Source organism: Salvelinus alpinus, chromosome 12 (assembly GCF_045679555.1).
Source record: "Salvelinus alpinus chromosome 12, SLU_Salpinus.1, whole genome shotgun sequence".
In the NCBI taxonomy this organism is placed as follows: Eukaryota; Metazoa; Chordata; class Actinopteri; order Salmoniformes; family Salmonidae; genus Salvelinus; species Salvelinus alpinus.
The window spans coordinates 33,212,406-33,237,590 of NC_092097.1; the positions used below are offsets into that span (position 1 = coordinate 33,212,406).

Below are 25,185 nucleotides of genomic sequence, written 5' to 3' on the forward strand. Positions count from 1 at the left end.
GGGGCCCTGCTCCGGAGAGGAAAGCAAGTCACAGTTCTTGTCCCCAGTCGCATGGTGCGGAGTGGACACTTCCTCTGGATGACAGAAACACAAAAAAACAACACGATTCCACCTCGAGTCACTTTCACCTACCCAACATTTCCCAACCTCTTCTCCACCCAACCTGACACCACATATGGATCAGCCAGAAGGCAAGCATCCATTCTCCCCCCACTCCCACTGGGCAAAGAACATCTTTGTCACCATCAAGACAAGGCTCAAACTCTGCGTTCTTCACCACACCTGCCACCGCAGTGAATTCATCCTCTCTCGTCATGTTCAATTTCCTTATGCAGCACTCCATATTTACTCTTAATATGTTCCACCTCCGACTTGCCTAGTTAAATAAAACATTTGGAAGCTATAGAAATTAATTTACTAATTTGTTTTTGCCATGTTTATTATATTACAGACACCTTAATGCATACTTATACATTATATTATGTGAGCTAAACATTAAACAAATATGAAACATTTTCCTTCAAGTGTAATTTTACTGTCTCCACTACAAAAACAAAAATACTTGCATACATGTAATTTTGTCCTTGAAACATTAAAATGAAATACTGTACAATTCCATTCATTTCTATGGAAGACTGCTTTTCTGAGGAGTGCCAATACAGCCGACCATTGGTTTCATAGACTCTATGTCCAAAACATACTGTGGGGAATAGCAATCCCAGGTTTATGTACGTCATTGGGAGGCAACCCTTGAGGCAACCCAGAGAAAAAAAACATTTCGCTCACGTTACAGTTTCTCCTCCGCCCACAATCTGGGCGTCAGTTCATTCTGTCGCCATCCCTTCATCCGCACAAAACAAAACATTACTCGTTGACTACAGTACTCATTTCTTGTAGTTCTTAAGAAAAGGATTTCTATTTTTTTTTGTGTATCGTAGGTCACTATAAAAATGCATTCCGGGACTTTGGAAAGAATCGGGTCGCCCATAAAAAGGACGCTTTCTCGGGGAGTGAGTGAGGACGAGTCACTTCGCAACATTATCAAAGAGGTGAGCGGCGAGCAATCACGTCGTTATTGTATATTGCGACATTTACAAGAGTCATGCAGTCTATTATCTGTAGGCTATTATCTACTTTTATAGAGTCTAATTTGGCATTACTAGGCTACAGTGGTTACAGTCGAGAAGATTCATCCTCGAGCGTTACAGTAAGCCACTGCATGTGTTTTATATTTTTAAGATGTTTACTTTGTTTTTTTACTGTTGTGTAGCCTACTCATTTTCATTTAGACTCTCACCCCAATGTTACTGTAGCATGTGGTTTTACATTGTTTCAAGTTCACTTACGGAAAACGTTAACATTGTTACAATGACTTCCTTTCGAGCAGTGTTACATTGTAGCCAGCCTACCCACAACTGAATTGCCTTCAAATGGCTTTACGTTTAGCTAGTTACTTAAAACACCAGAGAAAAATGGCTTCTAATCTCTGACTAACCTTAGTGTCTCCCGTTAGGGCACAAGTAAAACAGAATGGCTACTTCGTTACAGTGTGCATAGAATAGGGATGACACATTGACATTGCATGACTAATGTAGTTAGAATTCAGTCATCAGTGGTTCATCATAAGTAAAAAAATAAATAAAATAAAAAACATTGGTAGAGTACAGTAAATTTACAGTCCATGAGAACTGGACCTAGAGGTTTGCCAAATTGTGTTGATATGTATCCTAGGGGTAGGCCTAAATCCATTTTAATTAAATCACTTTTTGACAGCATCCCTTTTGATTTAAACAAAACTTTCCATACATGTCTGTCCATGGAAGTGGTTAGAAAATCGCTTTTTGGACCTGAGTGTCAAAACATTCACGAAATAAATGTGCTCAAAGTTGAACATTTTGCATACCCTACCATACCATAGACATTCATTACTGGAAAAGATAAATGGTTGAGTTTTATATAAATGTTTAAAAACTATTTTATTATTTATTGCCATTTTTTACATTTTAAACCTTTAATGCCAATGATCTAAAAACGGATTTCTGATTGTTTTCATATTCGCATATGTTGTAGCTTAGACCCTATTTCACATCATTTGAGTTTGTTGTGCCTGCCATTGGTTGAGACACAACATGCTCTTGAATACAGGGTGGGTGACATTTCAATCATAGAAATATAATTCATAGAATGGACCTATCCCTTCAGACCACTGCAATTTAGCTAGTACACCATTGAAATTGAATTAAGATTGTACATTTTAATTATTACCACAAAGATGACCGCCAGTCCATCCACTGTTGAATGTTAACTTAAATGGTAATGTCTATTCTATTATCTATGATTGCATTAGGTTTCCTATGGAGGATTGCCAGTATGATTTAAAACAAATATTCCCATTAAAGTCAACATTCTCATCTTTGCGGTACGATTTGAAAGTTTAAATTTCAATTGTATTTTTGTATTTATTATGAATCCCCATTAGCTGCTGCCAAAGCAGCAGCTACTCTTCCTGGGGTCCAGCAAAATTAAGGCAGTTTATACAATTTTAAAAACATTACAATACATTCACAGATTTCACAACAGTGTGCCCTCAGGCCACTACTCCACCATTACCACATATCTACAGTACTAAATCCATGTCTACGTATGTTATCGTGTCTGTGCCAATGTTTGTTGCTTCACAGTCCCTGCTGTTCCATAAGGTGTTTCTTGTATCTGTTTTTTAAATCTAAATTTACTGCTTGCATCAGTTACCTGATGTGGAATAGAGTTCCATGTAGTCATGGCTCTATGTAGTCCTGTGTGCCTCCCATAGTCTGTTCTGGACTTGGGGATTGTGAAGAGACCTCTTGTGGTATGTCTTGTGGGGTATGCATGGGTGTTCGAGCTGTGTGTCAGTAGTTTAGACAGACAGCTCGGTGCATTCAACATGTAAATAGCTCTCATAAATAGAAGTAATGATGAAGTCATTCTCTCCTCCACTTTGATCCAGGGGAGATTGACATGACTATTATTAATATTAGCTCTCTGTGTACATCCAAGGGCCAGCCGTGCTGCCCTCTGAGCCAATTGCAATTTTCCTACGTCCTTTTTTGTGGCACCTGACCACACGACTGGACAGTAGTCAAGGTGCGACAAAACTAGAGGCTGTAGGACTTGCCTTGTTGATAGTGTTAAGGCAGAGCATCACTTTATAGACAGACTTCTCCCCATCTTAGCTACTACTGCATCAATATGTTTTGACCATGACAGTTTACAATCAGAGTAACTCCAAGCAGTTTAGTCATCTCAACTCAATTTCGACATTATTTATTACAAGATTTAGTTGAGGTTTAGGGTTTAGTGAGTGTTTTGTTCCAAATATAATGATTTTAGTTTTAGAAATATTTAGGTATAACTTATTCTATGCCACCCACTCTGAAACTAACTGCAGATCTTTGTTGAGTGTTGCAGTCATTTCAGTCGCTGTAGTAGCTGACTTGTATAGTGTTGAGTCATCCGCATACATATTCACATTTTAGTAGATTTATCAGCCAAACCATTACACCCACCCTCTATTCAAGAGCATGTTGTCTCAACCGATGGCGGGCACAACACAAAAACCTTCAATTAGCTGTTCCAGGCGACTGTGTGATCACGCTCTCCGTAGCCGACGTGAGTAAGACCTTTAAACCGGTCAACATACACAAGGCTGCAAGGCCAGACGGATTACCAGGACGTGTGTCCGGGCATGTGCTGACCAACTGGCAGGTGTCTTCACTGACATTTTCAACATGTCCCTGATTAAGTCTGTAATACCAACATGCTTCAAGCTGACCACCATAGTCCCTGTGCCCAAGACCACAAAGGCAACCTGCCTAAATGACTACAGACCCGTAGCACTCACGTCTGTAGCCATAAAATTTGATTTGAAGTGCTTTGAAAGGTTGGTCATGGCTCACATCAACACCATTATCCCAGAAACCCTAGACCCACTCCAATTTGCATACCGCCCAAACAGATCCACAGATGATGCAATCTCTTGCACTCCACACTGCCCTTTCCCACCTGGACAAAAGGAACACTTACGTGAGAATGCTATTCATTGACTACAGCTCAGCGTTCAACACCATAGTACCCTCAAAGCTCATCACTAAGCTAAGGATCCTGGGACTAAACACCTCCCTCTGCAACTGGATCATGGACTTCCTGACGGGCCGCCCCCAGGTGGTGAGGGTAGGTAGCAACACATCTGCCACGCTGATCCTCAACACTGGAGCTCCCCAGGGGTGCGTGCTCAGTCCCTTCCTGTACTCCCTGTTCACCCACGACTGCATGGCCAGGCACGACTCCAACACCATCATTAAGTTTGTAGACGACACAACAGCCTGATCAACGACGAGACAGCCTATAGGGAGGAGGTCAGAGACCTGGCCAGGTGGTGCCAGAATAACAACCTATCCCTCAACGTAACCAAGACTAAGGAGATTATTGTGGACTACAGGAAAAGCACACCCCCATTCTCATCGACGGGGCTGTAGTGGAGCAAGTTGAGAGCTTCAAGTTCCTTGGTGTCCACATCAACAACAAACTAGAATGGTCCAAACACACCAAGACAGTTGTGAAGAGGGCATGACAAAGCCTATTCCACCTCAGGAAACTAAAAAGATTTGGCATGGGTAATGAGATCCTCAAAAGGTTCTACAGCTGCAACATCGAGAGCATCCTGACTGGTTGCATCACTGCCTGGTATGGCAACTGCTCGGCCTCTGACCGCAAGGCAATACAGAGGGTAGTGCGTACGGCCCAGTACATCACTAGGGCTAAGCTGCCTGCCATCCAGGACCTCTACACCAGGCGGTGTCAGAGGAAGGCCCTAAAAATTGTCAAAGACCCCAGCCACCCCAGTCATAGACTGTTCTCTCTACTACTGCATGGCAAGCGGTACCGGAGTGCCAAGTCTAGGACAAAAAGGCTTCTCAACAGTTTTTACCCCCAAGCCATAAGACTCCTGAACAGGTAATCAAATTTTATTTTCATTGTGTGCCCCCCCCCCCCCCCACCCACCCCTCCTTTTACGCTGCTGCTACTCTCTGTTTAACATATATGCATAGTCACTTTAACTATACATTCATGCACATACTACCTCAATTGGGCCGACCAACCAGTGCTCCCGCACAGTGGCTAACCGGGCTATCTGCATTGTGTCCCACCCGCCAACCCCTCTTTTACGCTACTGCTACACTCTGTTCATCTATGCATAGTCACTTTAACCATATCTACATGTACATACTACCTCAATCAGCCTGACTAACCGTTGTCTGTATGTAGCCTCACAACTTTTATAGCCTCGCTACTGTATATAGTCTGTCTTTTTACTGTTTTATTTCTTTACCTACCTATTGCTCACCTAATACCTTTTTTTGCGCTATTGGTTAGAGCCTGTAAGTAAGCATTGCACTGTAATACCTGTTGTATTCTGCACACGTGACAAACTTTGATTTGAATTATGTAAAATATGAAAAAATAAGAGTTTACACGTTTTTTTGATAATTGAGGTTAAGGTAAAAAAAAAAAAAAAAATTGTTTTATCTTTTCCAGTGATGAAGACATGGATGTCTCATAGTATGGTGGGGTATGCAAAATGGGTCAACTTTAAGCATCTTTATCTCTTGAATGTTTGGCATTCAGGTCCAAAAAGTCATTTTCTGAGCACTTCTACAATGGCCAAATATGTATGGAACTTTTCGTTCAAATCAAAAGGGGTGCTGTCAACCTGATTTTAATTCAAATGGATTTACCCATAGGCTATTATGCAATAACTCATTCATTTGATTGCGCTTCATTCATGAATCCATCTGTAAAACAATCTTCTTTCATCATTATCAAGCCTTTTGCCAAAAATGCTAAAATTCAGTAACAGTGGGTAGGCCACTCATTTGATTGACCATCACAGAAGACTTCATACCTTAGCAAGTGATAATTCCACATCAATCAGTGTAGATTAAGGGGAGGAGACAGGTTAAAGAAGGATTTTTAAGCCTTGAGACAGATTGTGTGCCATTGAGGTTGAATGGATAAGACAAAATATTTAAGTGTCTTTGAATGGGGTATGGCAGTAGGTGCCAGGAGCACCGGTTTGTGTCAATCACCGCAACGCTGCTGGGTTTTTCATGCTCAAGTTTTCCATGTTATTCAATAAGGGTCCACCAACCAAAGGACATCCAGCCAACTTGTCACAACTGTGGGAAGCATTAGAGTCAACATGGGCTAGCATCAAGGTTTCCGTTAGGAAAATACGGTGCCGGGCAATGTGACTGGACAGATTTTAATTTGCCGGACATTTGAGAAATTTGCCATATACCCATATGCATTGGGTGCATAACGCATTAGGGCGTACACCCACTGCTCAAAATCACATTTAGATTATTGTAATTCATTTTAACAGAATAGAATTTACCCTGTAAAGTTGAACGTTGTTCTTGTACCAAAATTACAAGTTTTATTAAACTTTACCCGTTGCGTCGTCATCCCTGCTATAAATCATAAATGATATATTTGTATAATCTAATTTGCGAGAATTAAAGTAGCAGGTTAGGAAAATTAGGTTAAGGTTAGCTAAAATGCTACAAAAAAAACTGGGTCCCTTCTAGCCATGACCGGGCTGGCCTGCCCCACTCCCCCTTCCCCCTGCGATTCAGCACCAAAGCAGTGGAAAGAGGACACTCTTTGGTGGCTACAAAATTAAGAAAATATAAAACTGATGTTGGACAATCAAATTCGATATGTAAATGAACTAAATTCAGCTGGTTCATTGAGAAAGAGCTTATTTTACAATACTCCTGTGAAACTAGGCCCGCGCCGTGCATTTATGAAAGCACGTGCTTCGTGTCATGTGTGATGTACATGACTTATTGATAACAACTCTGTTTCCTACTATAGGCAGTTGGCTGCCTAGTGATTGTAACTGTCCAATGTAAATATTTGGCAATGCTGTTTAGTTTCCAAGTGCTACTGAAGAAGCTCAACTGAAATACACATCATTACTCTACTCTAGTCTATCAATCCATTCCATATACCATACATGACACACGGGTGGCATTTTGGTGATCTTACCTAGGGCTGTAGCATCACTGCTTGGACCAAGCGAGATGAACACAATAATTTGCCTCTAATTTACTTGCGTTTGTGCGGCGGACTTTGGTCTGCTCATCCACCTCTGGCCTGCTCGCTTCCCTACCTCTGAGGAAGTACAGCTCCCGCTCAGCCCAGTCAAAACTGTTCGCTGCTCTGGCACCCCAATGGTGGAACAAACTCCCCCACGACGCCAGGTCAGCGGAGTCAATCACCCCCCCCCCCCTTAAAAGAGTTAGATGCACTATTGTAAAGTGGTTGTTCCACTGGATATCATAAGGTGAATGCACCAACTTGTAAGTCGCTCTGGATAAGAGCGTCTGCTAAATGACTTAAATGTAAATGTAAGTGAGCTGTCAGGAATTCAAAACTGGCCAACTCCTTGGAGCAGCTTGCTATGCGCATCAGCCTTGTCACTTTGTCCTCGAGGCCGTCTTTACTCTGTTTTGGAGAAAGAATCCCCACTTGGCAGGCACACTGGAAACTTGGATAATCAACACAATCTTTGCCAATTTTCTAGTCAGGGTACACTCAACGGAACCCAAACCGACTGCGCTCGTGCACCATCGTGCGCTATCGTGCATAAATTTATTTTGCCCCCCCCAACACCAAACGCGATCACGACACGCAGGTTAAAATATCAAAACAAACTCTGAACCAATGACACATTAATTTGGGGACAGGTCGAAAAGCATTAAACATGTATGGCAATTTAGCTAGTTAGCTTGCACTTGCTAGCTAACATTAATTTGTCCTATTTAGCTAACTTGCTGTTGCTAGCTAAATTGTCCTGGGATATAAACATTGTTGTTATTTTACCTGAAATGCACAAGGACCTCTACTCCGACAAATTAATCCACACATAAAACGGCTAACCGATCCGTTTCTAGTCATCTTTCCTCCTTCCAGGCTTTTTCATCTTTGAACTTATATGGTGATGCATCTAAACTTTCCTTGTATTACCACGACAACCGGCAACAAAGTTCGTCTTTCAATCACCCACGTGGGTATAACCAATGAGGAGATGGCACGTGGGTACCTGCTTCTATAAACCAATGAGGAGATGGGAGAGGCAGGACTTTCAGCGCGTTCTGCGTCAGAAATAGTAATGACTTCTATTTTAGCCCGCAGACGCTCATTGGCGCAATAATTGAATAACATGGATTTCTAAATGTATTTTGCGATGCTCGCGCACGTGACGTGTCCGGTCTGGTCAGCATGTTACATTATATTACTTGCTTGTTACATGCTGACCAGACCGGACACGTCGCGAGCGCGAGCGACGGAAAATAAATTTAGAAATCCATGTTATTCAATTATTGCACCCACACTGCTCGCGCGGGCCAACGAGCGTCTGTGACGCCAAGGGCTAAAATAGAAGTAATTCCTATTTCTGACGCAGATAGCGCTGCAAGTCCTGCCTCTCCCATCTCCTCATTGGTTATACCCACGTGGGTGATTGAAAGACGAACTTTGTTGTCGTGGTAATACAAGGAAAGTTTAGATGCATCACCATATAAGTTCAAAGATGAAAAAGCCTGGAAGGAGGAAAGATGACTAGAAGCTTTTCGACCTGTCCCCAAATTAATATGTCATTGGTTCAGAGTTTGTTTTGATATTTCAACCTGCGTGTCGTGATCGCGTTTGGTGTGGGGGGACAAAATACATTTATGCACGATAGCTCACGATCGCACACGCGCGCAGCCGGTCCGTGTCATGAGGACCTTGTGTCTTTTGCGTGAGTAAAAATAGAAACACACACCGACACTAATTTTCAAGCAGCTTGAGAATTTATTAGCCTATGAAGTTTGCCTTTTGCCTTTGAAGTTGCAGCACATTGACTTGTATTTCCATCAATGAATAAAAAACATGATTTTGCCATTTGGCCTGAAACAGTTTTATTTATCAGCTTTTCATTTTTTATCGGCCAAAAGCCGGCATCTTTCGACACCTTGTAGAGTCAATGCCCCGAGGAATTGAGGCTGTTCTGAGGACAAAAGGGGGTGCAACTCAATATTAGGAAACTTTTCCTAATGTTTGGTACACTCTGTGTATACCAGCTGACTATGGGATGTGGGAACAATGTAAAAAGTATGCAAACAGTTATTCCCACATACTTTGTAGACATTATTATTATGGCTCTGTCTGATATGTCTTTTGTTATTTTGTAAGACGGAGAGTTCGGCCAGGCGTCTGACACGCAGTGAGAGCAGAGGGGGAACCCTCAAGAGGAGAAGTGGGAGTCAGGTATAATAAGAGCAATGGATGAAGCTACTGGTAAATTTATTATGTGTCCCAAATGGCACCATATTCCCCACAGGGCAGCCCTACACTGATCTGACATTTAAACATGATTACCTCTGATTCTATCTGTGCTATAAACCATACTAAGAGTATGCTTGAACTTCTTATTATATTACTTGTTTGAGTGTTGTTGACCTTTCTCTTTGTCTTGTTCCCACCAGCAGTCTGAGGATCAGGAACTAATGATGGAACTCCCTGAGATGGTGATTATCTGCGAAAGCTTTTTTTTTTTTTTTATGTCAGATTACCTTTTCTCATATTTGAGCAGTATAACCAGTTCGACTGGATGTCAAACCTTCTCACTGCCTGTGCTGCATATTCAGAGGGTGCATACTTTTTATGAAACTCACACAAAATAACCCAGGAAGAAATAATGTAGCTCCAGTGCAATTATGTGTTGTCATGCCAGCAACTTGTTGCTTTATAAAGAATAAGAAAACCTGGTATGACTCAAATAAGGACCATAGACCAGCAATAGCTATCAAAAAAATTACATCTCCATGAAGCAATATCCAACAGTTGAATATCAAATTACATGTTAATTAAACCAGTATTGTTGTTAGTGTGACTAGATGAAGCTGCCCACTGCCATGCCTGTGTTTGTTGGGAGCGCGATGACTAATTGGATCTTCCCACGGATATTCCTGTGTTTGTCAGCTTGATCTGCAGGCGAGCTACGACGATGTGTTGCAAGAGCTCCGTGGGCTGGAGCTGCAGCGGGAGACTGTGTTGTTCCAGGTGGACGTTCTGCACGACGCCCTGGAGGGGGCCGAGGAGATGCTGGCCGAGGCTCAGAGAGAGGCCAGCCATGCCACCATGGTACATCCAGTCATACACACTTGCAATGACTGAGATATGTGGTTGTATGACCTATCTTAGTGAAATGCACTGACTGTAAGTCACTCTGGATAAGAGTGTCTACTAAATTAATAAAATCTAATGAACATGTAAAAAGATCCTGGAGGAGCAAAGCAATGTTTATAGTAGGAATGTGCTATTTCCTGTGACCCAACTGTGGTTCTCCTACTGTTGAAGAATCACTGCTCTAAAACAATTCACAACCCTCAGCTGCATTGAGTCATAAATGGATGTGTCTTTCTGTATTTGAAGGAGTTGGAGCAAGAGAGAGAAGCCAAGAGGAAGTTGGAGGACATGGTCAGCTCTCTGATGCAGGAGGTGGAGAGGCTAAAAGAGGTAATGAAGTATGACGAGGAGTGGCTTACATAAACATACAGAGAGAGGCACAAGTTCAGCAGGATTCCTGGTTTTGGACATATCCACGGCAGGTAGCCTAGCAGTTAAGAGTGTTGGGTCAATAACCTAAATGTCACTGGATCTAATCCCTGAGCTGACTAGGTGAAAAAACAGTCTGTGCTCTTGAGCAACCCTAATTGCTCCTGTAAGTCGCTCTGGATAACAGCGTCTGCTAAATTACTAATATGTCAAATGTGAAAATAAAGAGTGACTAATAGCTTGTAGCTTCATGCCATCTCTGGTTTATTGCGTATCTCTTTCCTTTGTCAGGGGAGTTTTCTCTCTGCCCTGTGCTTTGCTGAACTTGACAGAATGAAGTGTTTCCACTGCTGGGAAATTTCAGCCTGGGGGACAACCTCCCACCATACCTGTTATTCTCAGTGTGTGTTGTGTACATTACCCTTCCTAAAATGGGGCAATGTAAATGATTGATAGATATTTGTTCTGTCCCAAAGGATATGTTTGATAAAGGTGTTATGCTTGCTACATGTTGACTAATGTCATGTGGAGTACATTTTGTGTTCTAATGAGAACATCACATTTCACTCGGTTACATTTTAACATTTACATTTTAGTAATTTAGCAGACGCTCTTATCCAGAGCGACTTAGTTCGTGCATTCATCTTAAAACAGCCAAGTTGGACAACCACATCACAGGCATAGTAAATACACTTTTCCTCGGAATAGCTATCAGCAAAGTCAGAGCTATCTGTTTGTTATCTGCTACTGAGGCTTGTGGCAGGTTAGAAGGGAGTCGTCTGTTTGCAATTAAATGGGATAATCCATCTCAAGCCTACGAAAGTCCAGAGGGCATATGGAAGAAAAATGTATTCCCATGTTATGTCGAGCACAATTTATTTATCTCATGGTCACTACATAACAAAAGTTGTTTTGTCGACCATGAGATGATTGTCTCATGGTCATGACATTTAGGGCTCCCAAGTGGCGCAGCGATCTAAGGCACTGCATCGGTGCTAGAGGTGTCACTACAGACCCTGGTTCGATTCCAGGCTGTATCACAATCGGCCGTGATTGGGAGTCCCATAGGGTGGGTACAATTGGCCCAGCATCGTTAGGGTTTGGGCGGGGTAGGCCTTCATTGTAAATAAGAATTTGTTCTTAACTGACTTGCCTAGGTAAATAAAGGTTAAAATAAAACAGTTGTTTTGTCTAGGTCAACTCTATAAATAGGAATGTACTTACTAAAGATAGATTGACAGTATGGTTGAGGCGGCAGAGCCCACGGTGGATCAGCTCATACGTTTTTATTGATTGCCGCACTGATGGATGGTACATTTTCATGCTTTCATTCGTGTTTGGAGCTCATTATCAGTTTTAAGTTAGAATGTTAGCAAGTTAAATGTCCATTACCTTGCGCTAAGAGCTTGTGGGGGATTTAAGCCTTGAATGATGCCTGACAAGCAGCTTGATCTCTCAGGCTGTATGCCACCCCCAGGACCACAGCCAATCGCATGCAAGCAAAAACGCAGCTAACTTGGCTGGCTAGGTAGTCTTGCTAGCTAGCTAGTTGTCTTTGCCGGTTGTTAGTTTGCATAACTGATATGTGTATAATTGCAAGGGACACTTCATGTTTAAAGGATCATATAAAAATGTACAGAGCGGGTGAGCTCCATTCCTGACAGGCTGATCAGATTCAATAGCGGCCTCAGAGGCTGATGTCAGGATGCTCTAATATATTGATAAATGTCACATTGTATTTACCCCCTCAAAAAGGAAATGCTAATTAGCGGCTTATGTGGCTATCATACAGAACTACAAATGCCCGTCTCCAGCTTCACATCACTTACCATGACCATGATGATCTGGACGAGACTGACGAATCGAGGCAAAAGTAAGTTTATCCTGAGATTCTATCTAATGTTAGCTAAATATGGTAATTTATCATTTGTTTTAATGAAGAAGTCTGAACTGTATTGGGCAAGTAAAAAATGTGCACATACCTGATATCTAGCTAGCTCGTGGTTAGCTAGTTAGCAATATTAGCCTGGCTAGATGGCTACATTAGAAGTCTATTTGGCTAGCCATTTAAATGCATGAGAAGTTCATAAAAACGAGTTAAACTTTCTTTGGCTTTCATAAACCAACAGTTTAGCTTGCTACTGAACTAGCTAGCTAACTTAGTTTTACCATCTAACATTCTAGATCATGTTTGTTTGTGTCTGTGGGTAATACTTGACTTGCAGCTATCCTAGCTAGCAGTATTATTTTGGTCTGGCTTTTTAGAGGTTTCAGAGATGGACTGATTATCATCCTAATCATTAGCAAGTGTACGTACTTTACTGCGAGGAAACATTGACCTGTTTGCTGTTTCCCCTCTAGACAGCATATCATTAGTATAGCTAGTAGGGAAGGTTGTAACTTTATTTAGTCCTACCAACTATGGTGGGTTTTAAATTAATAGTTTTTTAAAAGTGTGTGTGTGTATATATACTTTTTACCCCTTTTTCTCCCCAATTTCGTAATATCCAATTGGTAGTTAGTCTTGTCCCATCGCTGCAACTCCCGTATGGACTCGGGAGAGGCGAAGGTTGAGAGCCATTCATCCTCGAAACACGATCCCGCCAAACCGCACTGCTTCTTGACACACTGCCCGCTTAATTCGGAAGCCAGCCGCACCAATGTGTCTGAGGAAACACCGTACAGCTGGCAACCAAAGTCAGCGTGCACTGCGCCCGGCCGCCACAAGGAGTCGCTAGAGCAAGATGGAACAAGGACATCCCAGCCGGCCAAACCCTCTTCTAACCCGGACGATGCTGGGCCAATTGTGCGCTGCCTCATGGGTCTCCCTGTCACGGCCGGCTGCGACACAGCTCGGGATCGAACCTGGATCTATAGTGATGACTCTAGCACTATGATGCAGTGCCTTAGAGCGCTGCTCCACTCTGGAGGCCCCTAAGTATAATTATTAACCTTATTTGCTCCTTCTGTATTCCAGAATCAATAGGTCTTATCACCTCTCAACTAGGAAAGCTGTTTCGACCTGCTTTTGTCTGTTTCAGTCATTGCAGGAGTGTGTGAAGGGTTTTGTCCCAGCCCAGCCCTAACACCTGACTTAAATGATCAACATGACGAATCACAGCGATAGGCTATGATTTGTAATCAGGCATGAGCTGGGCTGGAACAAAGGCTTATACACCCTTTTAAGTCATTATTCAGTACGGGTACAATTGGGGGGGGGGGGTTCAATTTCACAGTATTGATATATAACGCATACTCCACTCCCAAGTGGAAGTGGAACTTGTTGACTAATGCCAACGCGGCGGCTGCTAAGAAGGTAGCAGCTGCGGACCAGAAGACTACAGCCAAGGCAGCACTGGTCCACACCTGCCCTGTCTATCGGGAAAGTAGTATTGGTTGGTTGTACTGACCTGTTTGGTACTCTTTCATATGAGTAGTAGTGTGGCATCACATTGCTTAGTTTATCATTTGTGTCAACTTTGAATTCAATCTAAAACACAGATTAACTTCCTCCATTTTGTCTTTCACCTTTTTATAGACACAGACCTGAAGACATTCAAGCAGCACTTTGAGAACAATCATCCCAAGTCCCCAAAGGTCCCAGTACTGGTTGATGTGCAGGCCTAAGTGACCACACACTCAAATGGACCTACAGCTGGGATAAGATTCTTCCATCATTCACACACAGTAGACATAGTATAAACCATGTTGTCAACAAATGTTGTCCTCAATGCTTAAGTTGTATTGTGTATGGCTCAATTGGTGGAAATGCTGTGATCACTCATTGTCTTTAATTGTGATTCACAGACACAAATTGACCACGATTTGAATTCTGCAACTGAGACGGAATGATGTCGAGGGACCCGCTGAGACCCCATGTATAACTGGACCTGGGCCGGATATTTGTGGCAACAACCTATAAGGGATGCAGAAGCACACCAACACAATTTGATGTTTATTCCATGGCCAACCATCCCTCTAGCAACCCCTTATTCCAGACTATGCCTTTTATGCCCCATGGTCCCTCAACTTTGGACACTTTGAAACTCTCCATCTCATCTACCTTCACCCATTTTCCGTATGCTGCTTCCTTCACTACTCCTGATTTGATAACATCTAGACTCAGTAACACGTTTAAAAGTGTTGTGGTGTACTGTTTTTGCCAACTTTTTAAAACTCTGGTAATGCTGTCCTGCTTATTCTGAGGTTCAGATTGAATGCAGTGGTAAATGTGCTGCTCACAATTGATAGCAGAAACATTGACCTGTTAAATTGACAAGAAAGCTGTTGATATAGTTGCGTTTTCGGCATGTGTTTCTCATTCTGCTGGAGTTGACCAAGTATTTATATTAAACCGACCTTATGCATCCAGTTGGTTCTCCGTTTAACTCACCCACCAAAAATCACAATATGCTGTTTTACATTTTGTTATTTTTGCTGATCTAATTTCTAAAATTTAAAAGCAGAAGAATCTGTGCGCTCTCTGGTAGAAGAGCACCATATGAACTATTATTACTATGTCCCAGGTTTGTGGCATTGATTAATATAATTATAATTACATATGTTATGTTTACAAGGCATATGTATGCATTGTTTACTATTTTGATTTCTTTAAAACAATGTGATTGCTGGAGTTCAGGTGTTTGATGTGATTGATGGAGGACTAGGTGCATTCTTGTCAAATAAATATGCTCATTCATGATTGTGGATACATTCTGCGATTAGTTAATCTGGCTTTGAATCTGCAACAGAAGATGTCAAGAAGTTCTGAATTGCTTTAATACAGCAGTGTATTCTGACATCATACATTTCAATAGGTTTCACCTCATTCATATAGTTGGCAGAAATGATAAGGTATTAAATATACACCTCCACTGGCTGTAGGAGAAGAGCATCTGGTAAAGTAAGGGTATGTTGCTAATATCAACTAGCCTGGTATTCATGGCACATCGTAAATATCTGACTGCTACTAGGATAGTATTTTGTACAAGACACGACCAAATGCATAAATAAGCAACAAATATTAGTTAAAATGTGGAAATGAAATATGTTTTGGATCAAGGTAGCTATAGCTAGCTGACAGCAAAGGTGTCAGCTAGAGATGAAATTAGGAGCTCTTTTTTTCACCTTTTATTTAACCAGGTAAGCTAGTTGAGAACAACTTCTCACTTACAACTGTGACCTGGCCATGGCAAAGCAGTGCGACATAAACAACACAGTTACACATGGAATAAACAAGTGTACAGTCAATAACACAATAGGAAAAAAAGTCTAAATACAGTGTGTGCAAATGGTGTGAGGAGGTAAGGCAATAAATAGGCCATAGTAGTGAAGTAATTACAACTTAGCAAATTAACACGAGTGATAGATGAGCAGATGATGTGCAAGTAGAAGTACTGGTGTGCAAAAGAGCAGAAAAGTAAATAAAAACAATATGGGGATGAGGTAGGTAGATTGGTTGGGCTATTTACAGATAGGCTATGTACAGCTGCAGCGATCGGTTAGCTGCTCAGATAGCTGATGTTTAAAGTTAGTGAGGGAAATATAAGTCTCCAGCTTCAGCGATTTTTGCATTCCATTCCAGTCATTGGCAGCAGAGAACTGGAAGGAAAGGCGGCGAAAGCAGGTGTTGGCTTTGGGGACAACCAGTGAGATATACCTGCTGGAGCGCGTACTATGGGTGGGTGTTGTTATCGTGACCAGTGAGCTGAGATAAGGCGGAGCTTTACCTAGCATAGACTTATAGATGACCTGGAGCCAGTGGGTCTGGCGACGAATATGTAGCGAGGACCAGCAGACTAGAGCATACAGATCGTAGTGGTGGATGGTATAAGGGGCTTTGGTGACAAAACGGATGGCACTGTGATAGACTGCATCCAGTTTGCTGAGTAGAGTATTGGAAGCTATTTTGTAAATGACATCGCCGAAGTCGAGGATCGGTAGGATAGTCAGTTTTACGAGGGTATGTTTTGCAGCGTGAGTGAAGGAGGCTTTGTTGCGAAATAGGAAGCCGATTCTAGATTTAATTTTGGATTGGAGATGTTTAAAATGAGTATGGAAGGAGAGTTTACAGTCTAGCCAGACACCTAGGTATTTGTAGTTGTCCACGTATTCTAAGTCAGAACCGTCCAGAGTAGTGATGCTAGTCGGGCGGGCGGGTGCAGGCAGCGAACGGTTGAAAAGCATGGATTTAGTTTTACTAGCGTTTAAGATCAGTTGGAGGCCACAGAAGGAGTGTTGTATGGCATTGAAGCTCGTTTGGAGGTTAGTTAACACAGTGTCCAAAAAAGGGCCAGATGTATACAGAATGGTGTCGTCTGCGTAGAGGTGGATCAGGGAATCACCCGCAGCAAGAGCAACATCGTTGATATATACAGAGAAAATAGTTGGCCCGAGAATTGAACCCCGTGTTACCCCCATAGAGATTGCCAGAGGTCCGGACAACAGGCCCTCCGATTTGACACACTGAACTCTGTCTGAGAAGTAGTTGGTGAGGCAGTCATTTGAGAAACCAAGGCTGTTGAGTCTGCCGATAAGGATACGGAGTCGAAAGCCTTGGCCAGGTCGATGAAGACGGCTGCACAGTACTGTCTTTTATTGATGGCGGTTATGATATCGTTTAGTACCTTGAGCATGGCTGAGGTGCACCCGTGACCAGCTCGGAAACTGGATTGTACAGCGGAGAAGGTATGGTGGGATTCGAAATGGTCAGTGATCTGTTTATTAACTTGGCTTTCGAAGACTTTAGAAAGGCAGGGCAGGATGGATATAGGTCTCTAACAGTTTGGGTCTAGAGTGTCTGACCGCGGCAGCTTTCCAATCTTTAGGGATCTCAGACGATACGAAAGAGGTTGAACAGACTGGTAATAGGGGTTGCAACAATGGCGGTGGATAGTTTTAGAGAGGGCCCAGATTGTCTAGCCCAGTTGATTAAACGGGTCCAGGTTTTGCAGCTCTTTCAGAACATCAGCTGTCTGGATTTGGGTGAAGGAGAAGCCTGGGAGGCTTGGGCAAGTAGCTGCGGGGGGTGTGGGGCTGTTGGTTGGGGTAGCCAGGAGGGAAGCATGGCCAGCCTAGGAGAAATGCTTATTGAAATTCTCGATTATCGTGGATTTATTGGTGGTGACAGTGTTTCCTAGCCTCAGTGCAGTGGGCAGCTGGGAGGAGGTGCTCTTATTCTCCATGGACTTTACAGTGTCCCAAAACTTTTTGGAGTTAGAGCTACAGGATGCAAATTTCTGTTTGAAAAAGCTAGCCTTTGCTTTCCTGACTGACTGCGTGTATTGGTTCCTGATTTCCCTGAAAAATTGCATATCGCGGGAACTATTCGATGCTAGTGCAGTCCGCCACAGGATGTTTTTTGTGCTGGTCGAGGGCAGTCAGGTCTGGAGTGAACCGAGGGCTATATCTGTTCTTAGTTCTACATTTTTTGAAAGGGGCATGCTTATTTAAGATGGTGAGGAAATTACTTTTAAAGAACGACCAGGCATCCTCAACTGACGGGATGAGGTCAATATCCTTCCAGGATTCCCGGGCCAGGTCGATTAGAAAGGCCTGTTTTAGGGAGCGTTTGACAGTGATGAGGGGTGGTCGTTTGACCGCGGACCCATAGCAGATGCAAGCAATGAGGCAGTGATCGCTGAGATCCTGATTGAAAACAGCAGGGGTGTATTTGGAGGGCAAGTTGGTCAGGATAATATCTATGAGGGTGCCCATGTTTACGGATTTAGGGTTGTACCTGGTGGGTTCCTTTATAATTTGTGTGAGATTGAGGGCATCTAGCTTAGATTGTAGGGCTTCCGGGTGTTAAGCATATCCCAGTTTAGGTCACCTAGCAGAACGAACTCTGAAGATAGATGGGGTGCTTGCAAGGATTTGTAGTCTTGCATGATGTCTACTTTGATGATAATTACCATTTTCGAATCTGAGTTAATAGAGATGGCTATACACTGCTCAAAAAAATAAAGGGAACACTAAAATAACACATCCTAGATCTGAATGAATGAAATATTCTTACTAAATACTTTTTTCTTTACATAGTTGAATGTGCTGACAACAAAATCACACAAAAATGATCAATGGAAATCAAATTTATCAACCCATGGAGGTCTGGATTTGGAGTCACACTCAAAATTAAAGTGGAAAACCACACTACAGGCTGATCCAACTTTGATGTAATGTCCTTAAAACAAGTCAAAATGAGGCTCAGTAGTGTGTGTGGCCTCCACGTGCCTGTATGACCTCCCTACAACGCCTGGGCATGCTCCTGATGAGGTGGCGGATGGTCTCCTGAGGGATCTCCTCCCAGACCTGGACTAAAGCATCCGCCAACTCCTGGACAGTCTGTGGTGCAACGTGGCGTTGGTGGATGGAGCGAGACATGATGTCCCAGATGTGCTCAATTGGATTCAGGTCTGGGGAACGGGCGGGCCAGTCCATAGCATCAATGCCTTCCTCTTGCAGGAACTGCTGACACACTCCAGCCACATGAGGTCTAGCATTGTCTTGCATTAGGAGGAACCCAGGGCCAACCGCACCAGCATATGGTCTCACAAGGGGTCTGAGGATCTCATCTCGGTGCCTAATGGCAGTCAGAGCACATGGAGGGCTGTGCGGCACCCCAAAGAAATGCCACCCCACACCATGACTGACCCACCGCCAAACCGGTCATGCTGGAGGATGTTGCAGGCAGCAGAACGTTCTCCACGGCGTCTCCAGACTCTGTCACATGTGCTCAGTGTGAACCTGCTTTCATCTGTGAAGAGCACAGGGCGCCAGTGGCGAATTTGCCAATCTTGGTGTTCTCTGACAAATGCCAAACGTCCTGCACGGTGTTGGGCTGTAAGCACAACCCCCACCTGTGGACGTCGGGCCCTCATACCACCCTCATGGAGTCTGTTTCTGACTGTTTGAGCAGACACATGCACATTTGTGGCCTGCTGGAGGTCATTTTGCAGGGCTCTGGCAGTGCTCCTCCTTGCACAAAGGCGGAGGTAGCGGTCCTGCTGCTGGGTTGTTGCCCTCCTACGGCCTCCTCCACGTCTCCTGATGTACTGGCCTGTCTCCTGGTAGCGCCTCCATGCTCTGGACACTACGCTGACAGACACAGCAAACCTTCTTGCCACAGCTCGCATTGATGTGCCATCCTGGATGAGCTGCACTACCTGAGCCACTTGTGTGGGTTGTAGACTCCGTCTCATGCTACCACTAGAGTGAAAGCACCGCCAGCATTCAAAAGTGACCAAAACATCAGCCAGGAAGCATAGGAACTGAGAAGTGGTCTGTGGTCACCACCTGCAGGACCACTCCTTTATTGGGGGTGTCTTGCTAATTGCCTATAATTTCCACCTGTTGTCTATTCCATTTGCACAACAGCATGTGAAATTTATTGTCAATCAGTGTCGCTTCCTAAGTGGACAGTTTGATTTCACAGAAGTGTGATTGACTTGGAGTTACATTGTGTTGTTTAAGTGTTCCCTTTATTTTTTTGAGCAGTGTATTTATAAAAGTTACGTTGTCCGATAAGTGTAAATCTCTATGAAAACATCACGGCAGGGAGAGCCTACATGAAACACAGACCTTGTTTGAAGTGGTTCTGAAATACCCTATGGAAAAAACGATTGGAACCATTTCTGTGTTTCACCGCTATGTTTTATGGGTATTATGACACGTCCACTGTGGAGCTCCATAGAGCTAACCCCCTGGATCAGGTATGCATCTGCCTATAAAGCACTTTGACAGCTAATCTGCCTGCGGCCTGCAAGGCAGCATCCTGATTTATCAGCCTCAGAGGCTGAAATTGAATCTGATAAGCCTGTCAGGAATGGAGCTCACCCACTTCAAATGTTCATATCCACAAAACATGAAGTGTCCCTTAATTATACACATATCAGTTATGCAACGCAGCTAACAACCAGCATTGATAACGAGATCGCTTGCTTGCCAGCTAGCTAACAAGACTACCTAGCTCACGAGACTAGCCCAGTTAGCTGCATTGTTTCTTGCGTGAGATTGGCTGTAGTCTTGCGGGTGGCACACAGCCTGGGAGACCGCACTGCCTGTCAGGCATTGTTTAGGGATTAAATGCCCCACAAGCATGATCAACGCAGCCACAGGGTCTCTTAACAAATTAATGGATGATCCGTGGTGCTTAGATTTTCTTGCAATCTTGACAAAACTTTTATGTAGTGATCATGAGATAAATAAGTTGTAATCTCGACGTAACAGATTTTTTTTCTTCTGGACTTCCATACAAACCACATTGTTATGATTAACAATGTTAAACAGTGTTAAATAACAATAAGAAACACCCTCTCACTGTCAACTGCGTATATTTTCAGCAAACTTAACGTGTAAATGTTTGTATGAACGGAGGATTCAACAACTGAGACATAAACTGAACAAGTTCCACAGACGTGAAAAAAACAGAAATTGAATAATGTGTCCTTGAATAATAATGTGTCCTTGAATAAAAGTAACAGTCAGTATCTGGTGTGTCCACCGGCTGCGTTAAGTACTACAGTGCATCTCCTCCTCATGGACTGCACCAGATTTGCCAGTTCTTGCTGTGAGATGTTATCCCACTCTTCCACCAAGGCACCTGCAAGTTCCCGGACATTTCTGGGGGGATTGGCCCTAGCCCTCACCCTCCGATCCAACAGATCCCAGACGTGCTCAATGGGATTGAGATCCGGGCTCTTCGCTGGCCATGGCAGAACACTGACATTCCTGTCCTGCAGGAAATCACGCACAGAACGAGCAGTATGGCTGGTGGCATTGTCAGGATGAGCCTGCAGGAAGGATACCACATGAGGGAGGAGGATGTCTTCCCTGTAACGCACAGCGTTGAGATTGCCTGCAATGACAACAAGCTCAGTTCGATGATGCTGTGACACACCGCCCCAGACCATGACGGACCCTCTAACTCCAAATCGATCCTGCTCCAGAGTACGGGCCTCGGTGTAACGCTCATTCCTTCGACGATAAACGCGAATCCGACCATCACCCCTGGTGAGACAAAACCGCGACTCGTCAGTGAAGAGCACTTTTTGCCAGTCCTGTCTGGTCCAGTGACAGTGGGTTTGTGCCCATAGGTGACGGTGATGTCTGGTGGGGACCTGCCTTACAACAGACCTACAAGCCCTCAGTCCAGCCTATTGCGGATAGTCTGAGCACTGATGGAGGGATTGTGCATTGCTGGTGTAACTCAGGCAGTTGTTGTTGCCATCCTGTAGCTGTCCCGCAGGTGTGATGTTCGGCTGTACCGATCCTGTGCAGGTGATGTTACACATGATCTGCCATTGCGAGGACGACCAGCTGTCCGTCCTGTCTCCCTGTAGCGCTGTCTTAGGCGTCTCACAGTACGGACATTGCAATTTATTGCCCTGGCCACATCCGCAGTCCTCATGCCTCCTTGCAGCATGCCTAAGGCACGTTCACGCAGATGAGCAGGAACCCTGGGCATCTTTCTTTTGGTGTTTTTCAGAGTCAGTAGAAAGGCCTCTTTAGTGTCCTAAGTTTTCATAACTGTGACCTTAATTGCCTACCATCTGTAAGCTGTTAGTGTTTTAACTACCGTTCCACAGATGCATGTTCATTAATTGTTTATGGTTCGTTGAACAAGCATGGGAAACAGTGTTTAAACACTTTACAATGAAGATCTGTGAAGTTAATAGGATTTTTACGATTTATCTTTGAATGACAGGGTCTTGAAAAAGGGACGTTTCTTTTTTTGCTGAGTTTTATGTGAAAACAATATTTTTTGTGAACAAGTTTCATTTTGTCATTATAGCAAGGTTGGTAGCAACCAATGATGTATATCAACCATGGATTGCTGATGCTACAGTATGTATTGGCAAATGAGAGGCTTTGAAGTCAACAATCGGTCATATTGGCACTCCCCAGAAGAAGCAGTCGTCCATAGGATGAATGGAATTCCACAATATTTCAATTAAATATTTCAAGGACAAACTTTGGACATTTTATTGTACTTTAAGGACATTTTACTATAAGGAAAAAATATACTTTATGTTTAGCTCACATAATACAATTTAAAAGTATGCATTAAGTTGTCTGTAATAGAAAAAATGTTGCAAAAACAAAAGATTTCTTACTATGGTGGTAGGGGGGGGGGGGATAAAAATGGCGCCCCCTCTCTGTCATCTAGTTTATATATAAATCATTGGTAACAACATGTGAAAATTATTGTGGAAATCTGTTGCAGCTCAAGTCAACTACAAAACCCTAGCAAATGTATCTACACACAGTAATACCAAAGTCAATATTAGCATGTGAATTAGCTGGCTAACTGCACTATCAATTTAGGAATCTTATCTCACCGAGTTCGGCTTACAGTTCCTCTCTGCCCAGAGCGAGTGCAGAGTATGTTGCTTTTCGGCTACTGTCCCAACGATCTTACCGCTAGGCTATATGCCGCCCTTATAGAACTTTCCTACATGATTTCCTGATTTCATAGATGGAAGTAAAATTTTACCCACTGATAGAACATAGGTTTTCACCAAATTGACAGGAGTTTCATGATTTTTATTTCTGGGGCTGGATTATCCCTTTAAAGCCCTAAGAAGTGCTAAACAATGTATTCTAGCTGGCAGTCTATATCCTCCTCACTTTAAGAAACCTCAGTAGATTTTCAAACAAATAAATATTTGCAGTGACTCAGAGACTGTGGTCGTAATAATTTGGTCATCTGATCATCAGTATGGTCTTGTGGTTGGGCAAGTCCTGTGTGACCCAAGGCTGTGTGTGTGTGTCTTGTCAAATGGCATTGGCCTTGTACCCAGCACGCAATCTGCTCTGCAGTAGGATGGCTTGCCCACAGCCCACTTACTGACAGATATGCAGATGCTGTCTGTTTCCTATTGTAATCGGGAAATGGTAATGTGACAATTGGCCTGGCTACTTTCCCAGCCCATGTCTCAAACCTACATTGAAAAAATACAGGTGAAGACACTGGGATTCTAATATCCCATAACTTTGCAACAATGGGACTAACTATGCTAGTTAACAACCGCGCTAGTAGTTAGAAACGGCACTGGTCCGAGATTAATGACGACGTTGTCTTAACCTGTATATTTTCGACTTAGCCTCAAACCGTGCAAATAGAGCTATGAATATATTGATAGTATAGCACAAGATGTACTACAGGCTATAAAATGTATTTGACAGAGATTTGGACTCATTCGTAATAGTAACAGCCCAGACTCTGTAAGTCATTATAATACGACTGTTCTTGTTGAATTTGGTTTTCATATCACCCACTTCTAGCCTGGAGTGTCCTGTTGACTTTTGCATCTAGTTTTACAGTATGAGAATCTAAGGTCTGTGAGCTTCAAGATGTAACACCTGCCTGTTTCCCTGCTGTAATGAGGTCTGTACAGGGTTTGCATCCCTAATGGCTCCCTATATAGTGCACTATGTGAAAATGGTTAATATAGCTGTTATATCTTCCTGTTCCACAGGAGAGGAAGACCATTCCAGCAGTACCAGTGTACACACTCGTCAAGGAGCAGGAGAGGGAGGAGGAGATGGCTAGACAACAAGCACAAGAGATGAAAATAAAAAAACAAACACAGGAACAAGTCAGTGATGCAACAAGGGATGAGGACAATTCTACCAAAGATGCGCCTCTCTCTATTATCCGATTGGACAGTGAGAGCCCCGGGCCCAACAACGGACTACCATTGGAGACCAGCGTTGGGGGGCTGCTCGCCGCCTCCTTCAAAAAGGAGCGGGGGGAGCAGCCCTCTGACAGTCCAAACCGGCCCCTTCCTCTCCACGTCGCCCGGCTGTGGTCCTCTGTGGACTCTGAGGACATAGAAGAAGGGGCAGAGGACAGCTTCACCAAGTTCACTAAGATGGTCAACAAGACCTTGGGACCGTTGATGTTGGGTAGCCAGACCCCAGGGAACAGTCAGGAGGAGAACAGGCGTGGCATCTTTCCAGATAGGAACAACGACACAGACAGCATCAGCGCCTACGAGGATGCCTGCACTGACACGCCCGAGCTGGATGAGGGAGACGGGCCAAGGCTGCCCCATGATGAAGGATCCCCGGTGGATGATAATGAGGGAGAGCCATCGAATGGCAACGATCCCAAGAACCCCAAAAACACCAATGATTCTTGCATTCTGTCATAAGAGCTGCAGAACTGTTGTGGTACGAAAGGTCAAATGTGCTCTCACTCTGTCTGCCCTCTTGATAATATAATATATGCCATTTAGCTTTTATCCAAAGCAACTTACTCATGCGTGCATACCTTTTTTTACATCTTGAAAAAGGGTTAAAAAAAAATCTGTTCTTGGATCAGTGCGCTCATACAATCCATCGACACTTTTTTTTTTAATATATATATATTTTTTTAAATGTACCTTTATTTATACAGGTTTTTCTCATTGAGATAACATCTCTTTTCCAAGTGAGACCTGGTCCAATAGCAGCAGGGGGAACAATGTTTCAGACAAAACAACTGACTAACACAACATTAAACAAAACTATAAACCCACATACAGTACAACAAAA

General features: G+C 43.3%; 1 protein-coding gene across 7 annotated transcripts; it reads left to right on the forward strand.

Annotated features, from left to right (window-relative positions):
* Positions 1-797: 797 nt before the first annotated feature.
* Positions 798-24,917, forward strand: LOC139535922 (leucine-rich repeat flightless-interacting protein 1-like). 7 transcript variants are annotated; one of them, XM_071335878.1, is made up of 6 exons: positions 798-1,049; positions 9,283-9,357; positions 9,576-9,617; positions 10,072-10,233; positions 10,525-10,608; positions 24,126-24,917. In XM_071335878.1, exons 1-6 carry the CDS (start codon positions 951-953, stop codon positions 24,801-24,803), a joined length of 1,140 nt encoding a protein of 379 aa, XP_071191979.1. In that variant the 5' UTR covers positions 798-950; the 3' UTR covers positions 24,804-24,917. The 7 variants fall into 7 exon arrangements, with proteins under 7 accessions (XP_071191979.1, XP_071191980.1, XP_071191981.1 ...); XM_071335879.1 differs by having other exon boundaries at positions 813-1,049; positions 9,579-9,617; XM_071335880.1 differs by having other exon boundaries at positions 852-1,049; positions 9,283-9,387.
* Positions 24,918-25,185: the final 268 nt, after the last annotated feature.

Coding starts and splice junctions, on each gene's coding strand:
- LOC139535922 (XM_071335876.1), top strand. CDS start 1,103: ATGCAGTCTATTATCTGTAGGCTATTATCTACTTTTATAGAGTCTAAT. Junction 9,358..9,575: donor AGAGGAGAAGTGGGAGTCAG/GTATAATAAGAG, acceptor TGTTCCCACCAG/CAGTCTGAGGATCAGGAACT. Junction 9,618..10,071: donor TGATGGAACTCCCTGAGATG/GTGATTATCTGC, acceptor TGTGTTTGTCAG/CTTGATCTGCAGGCGAGCTA.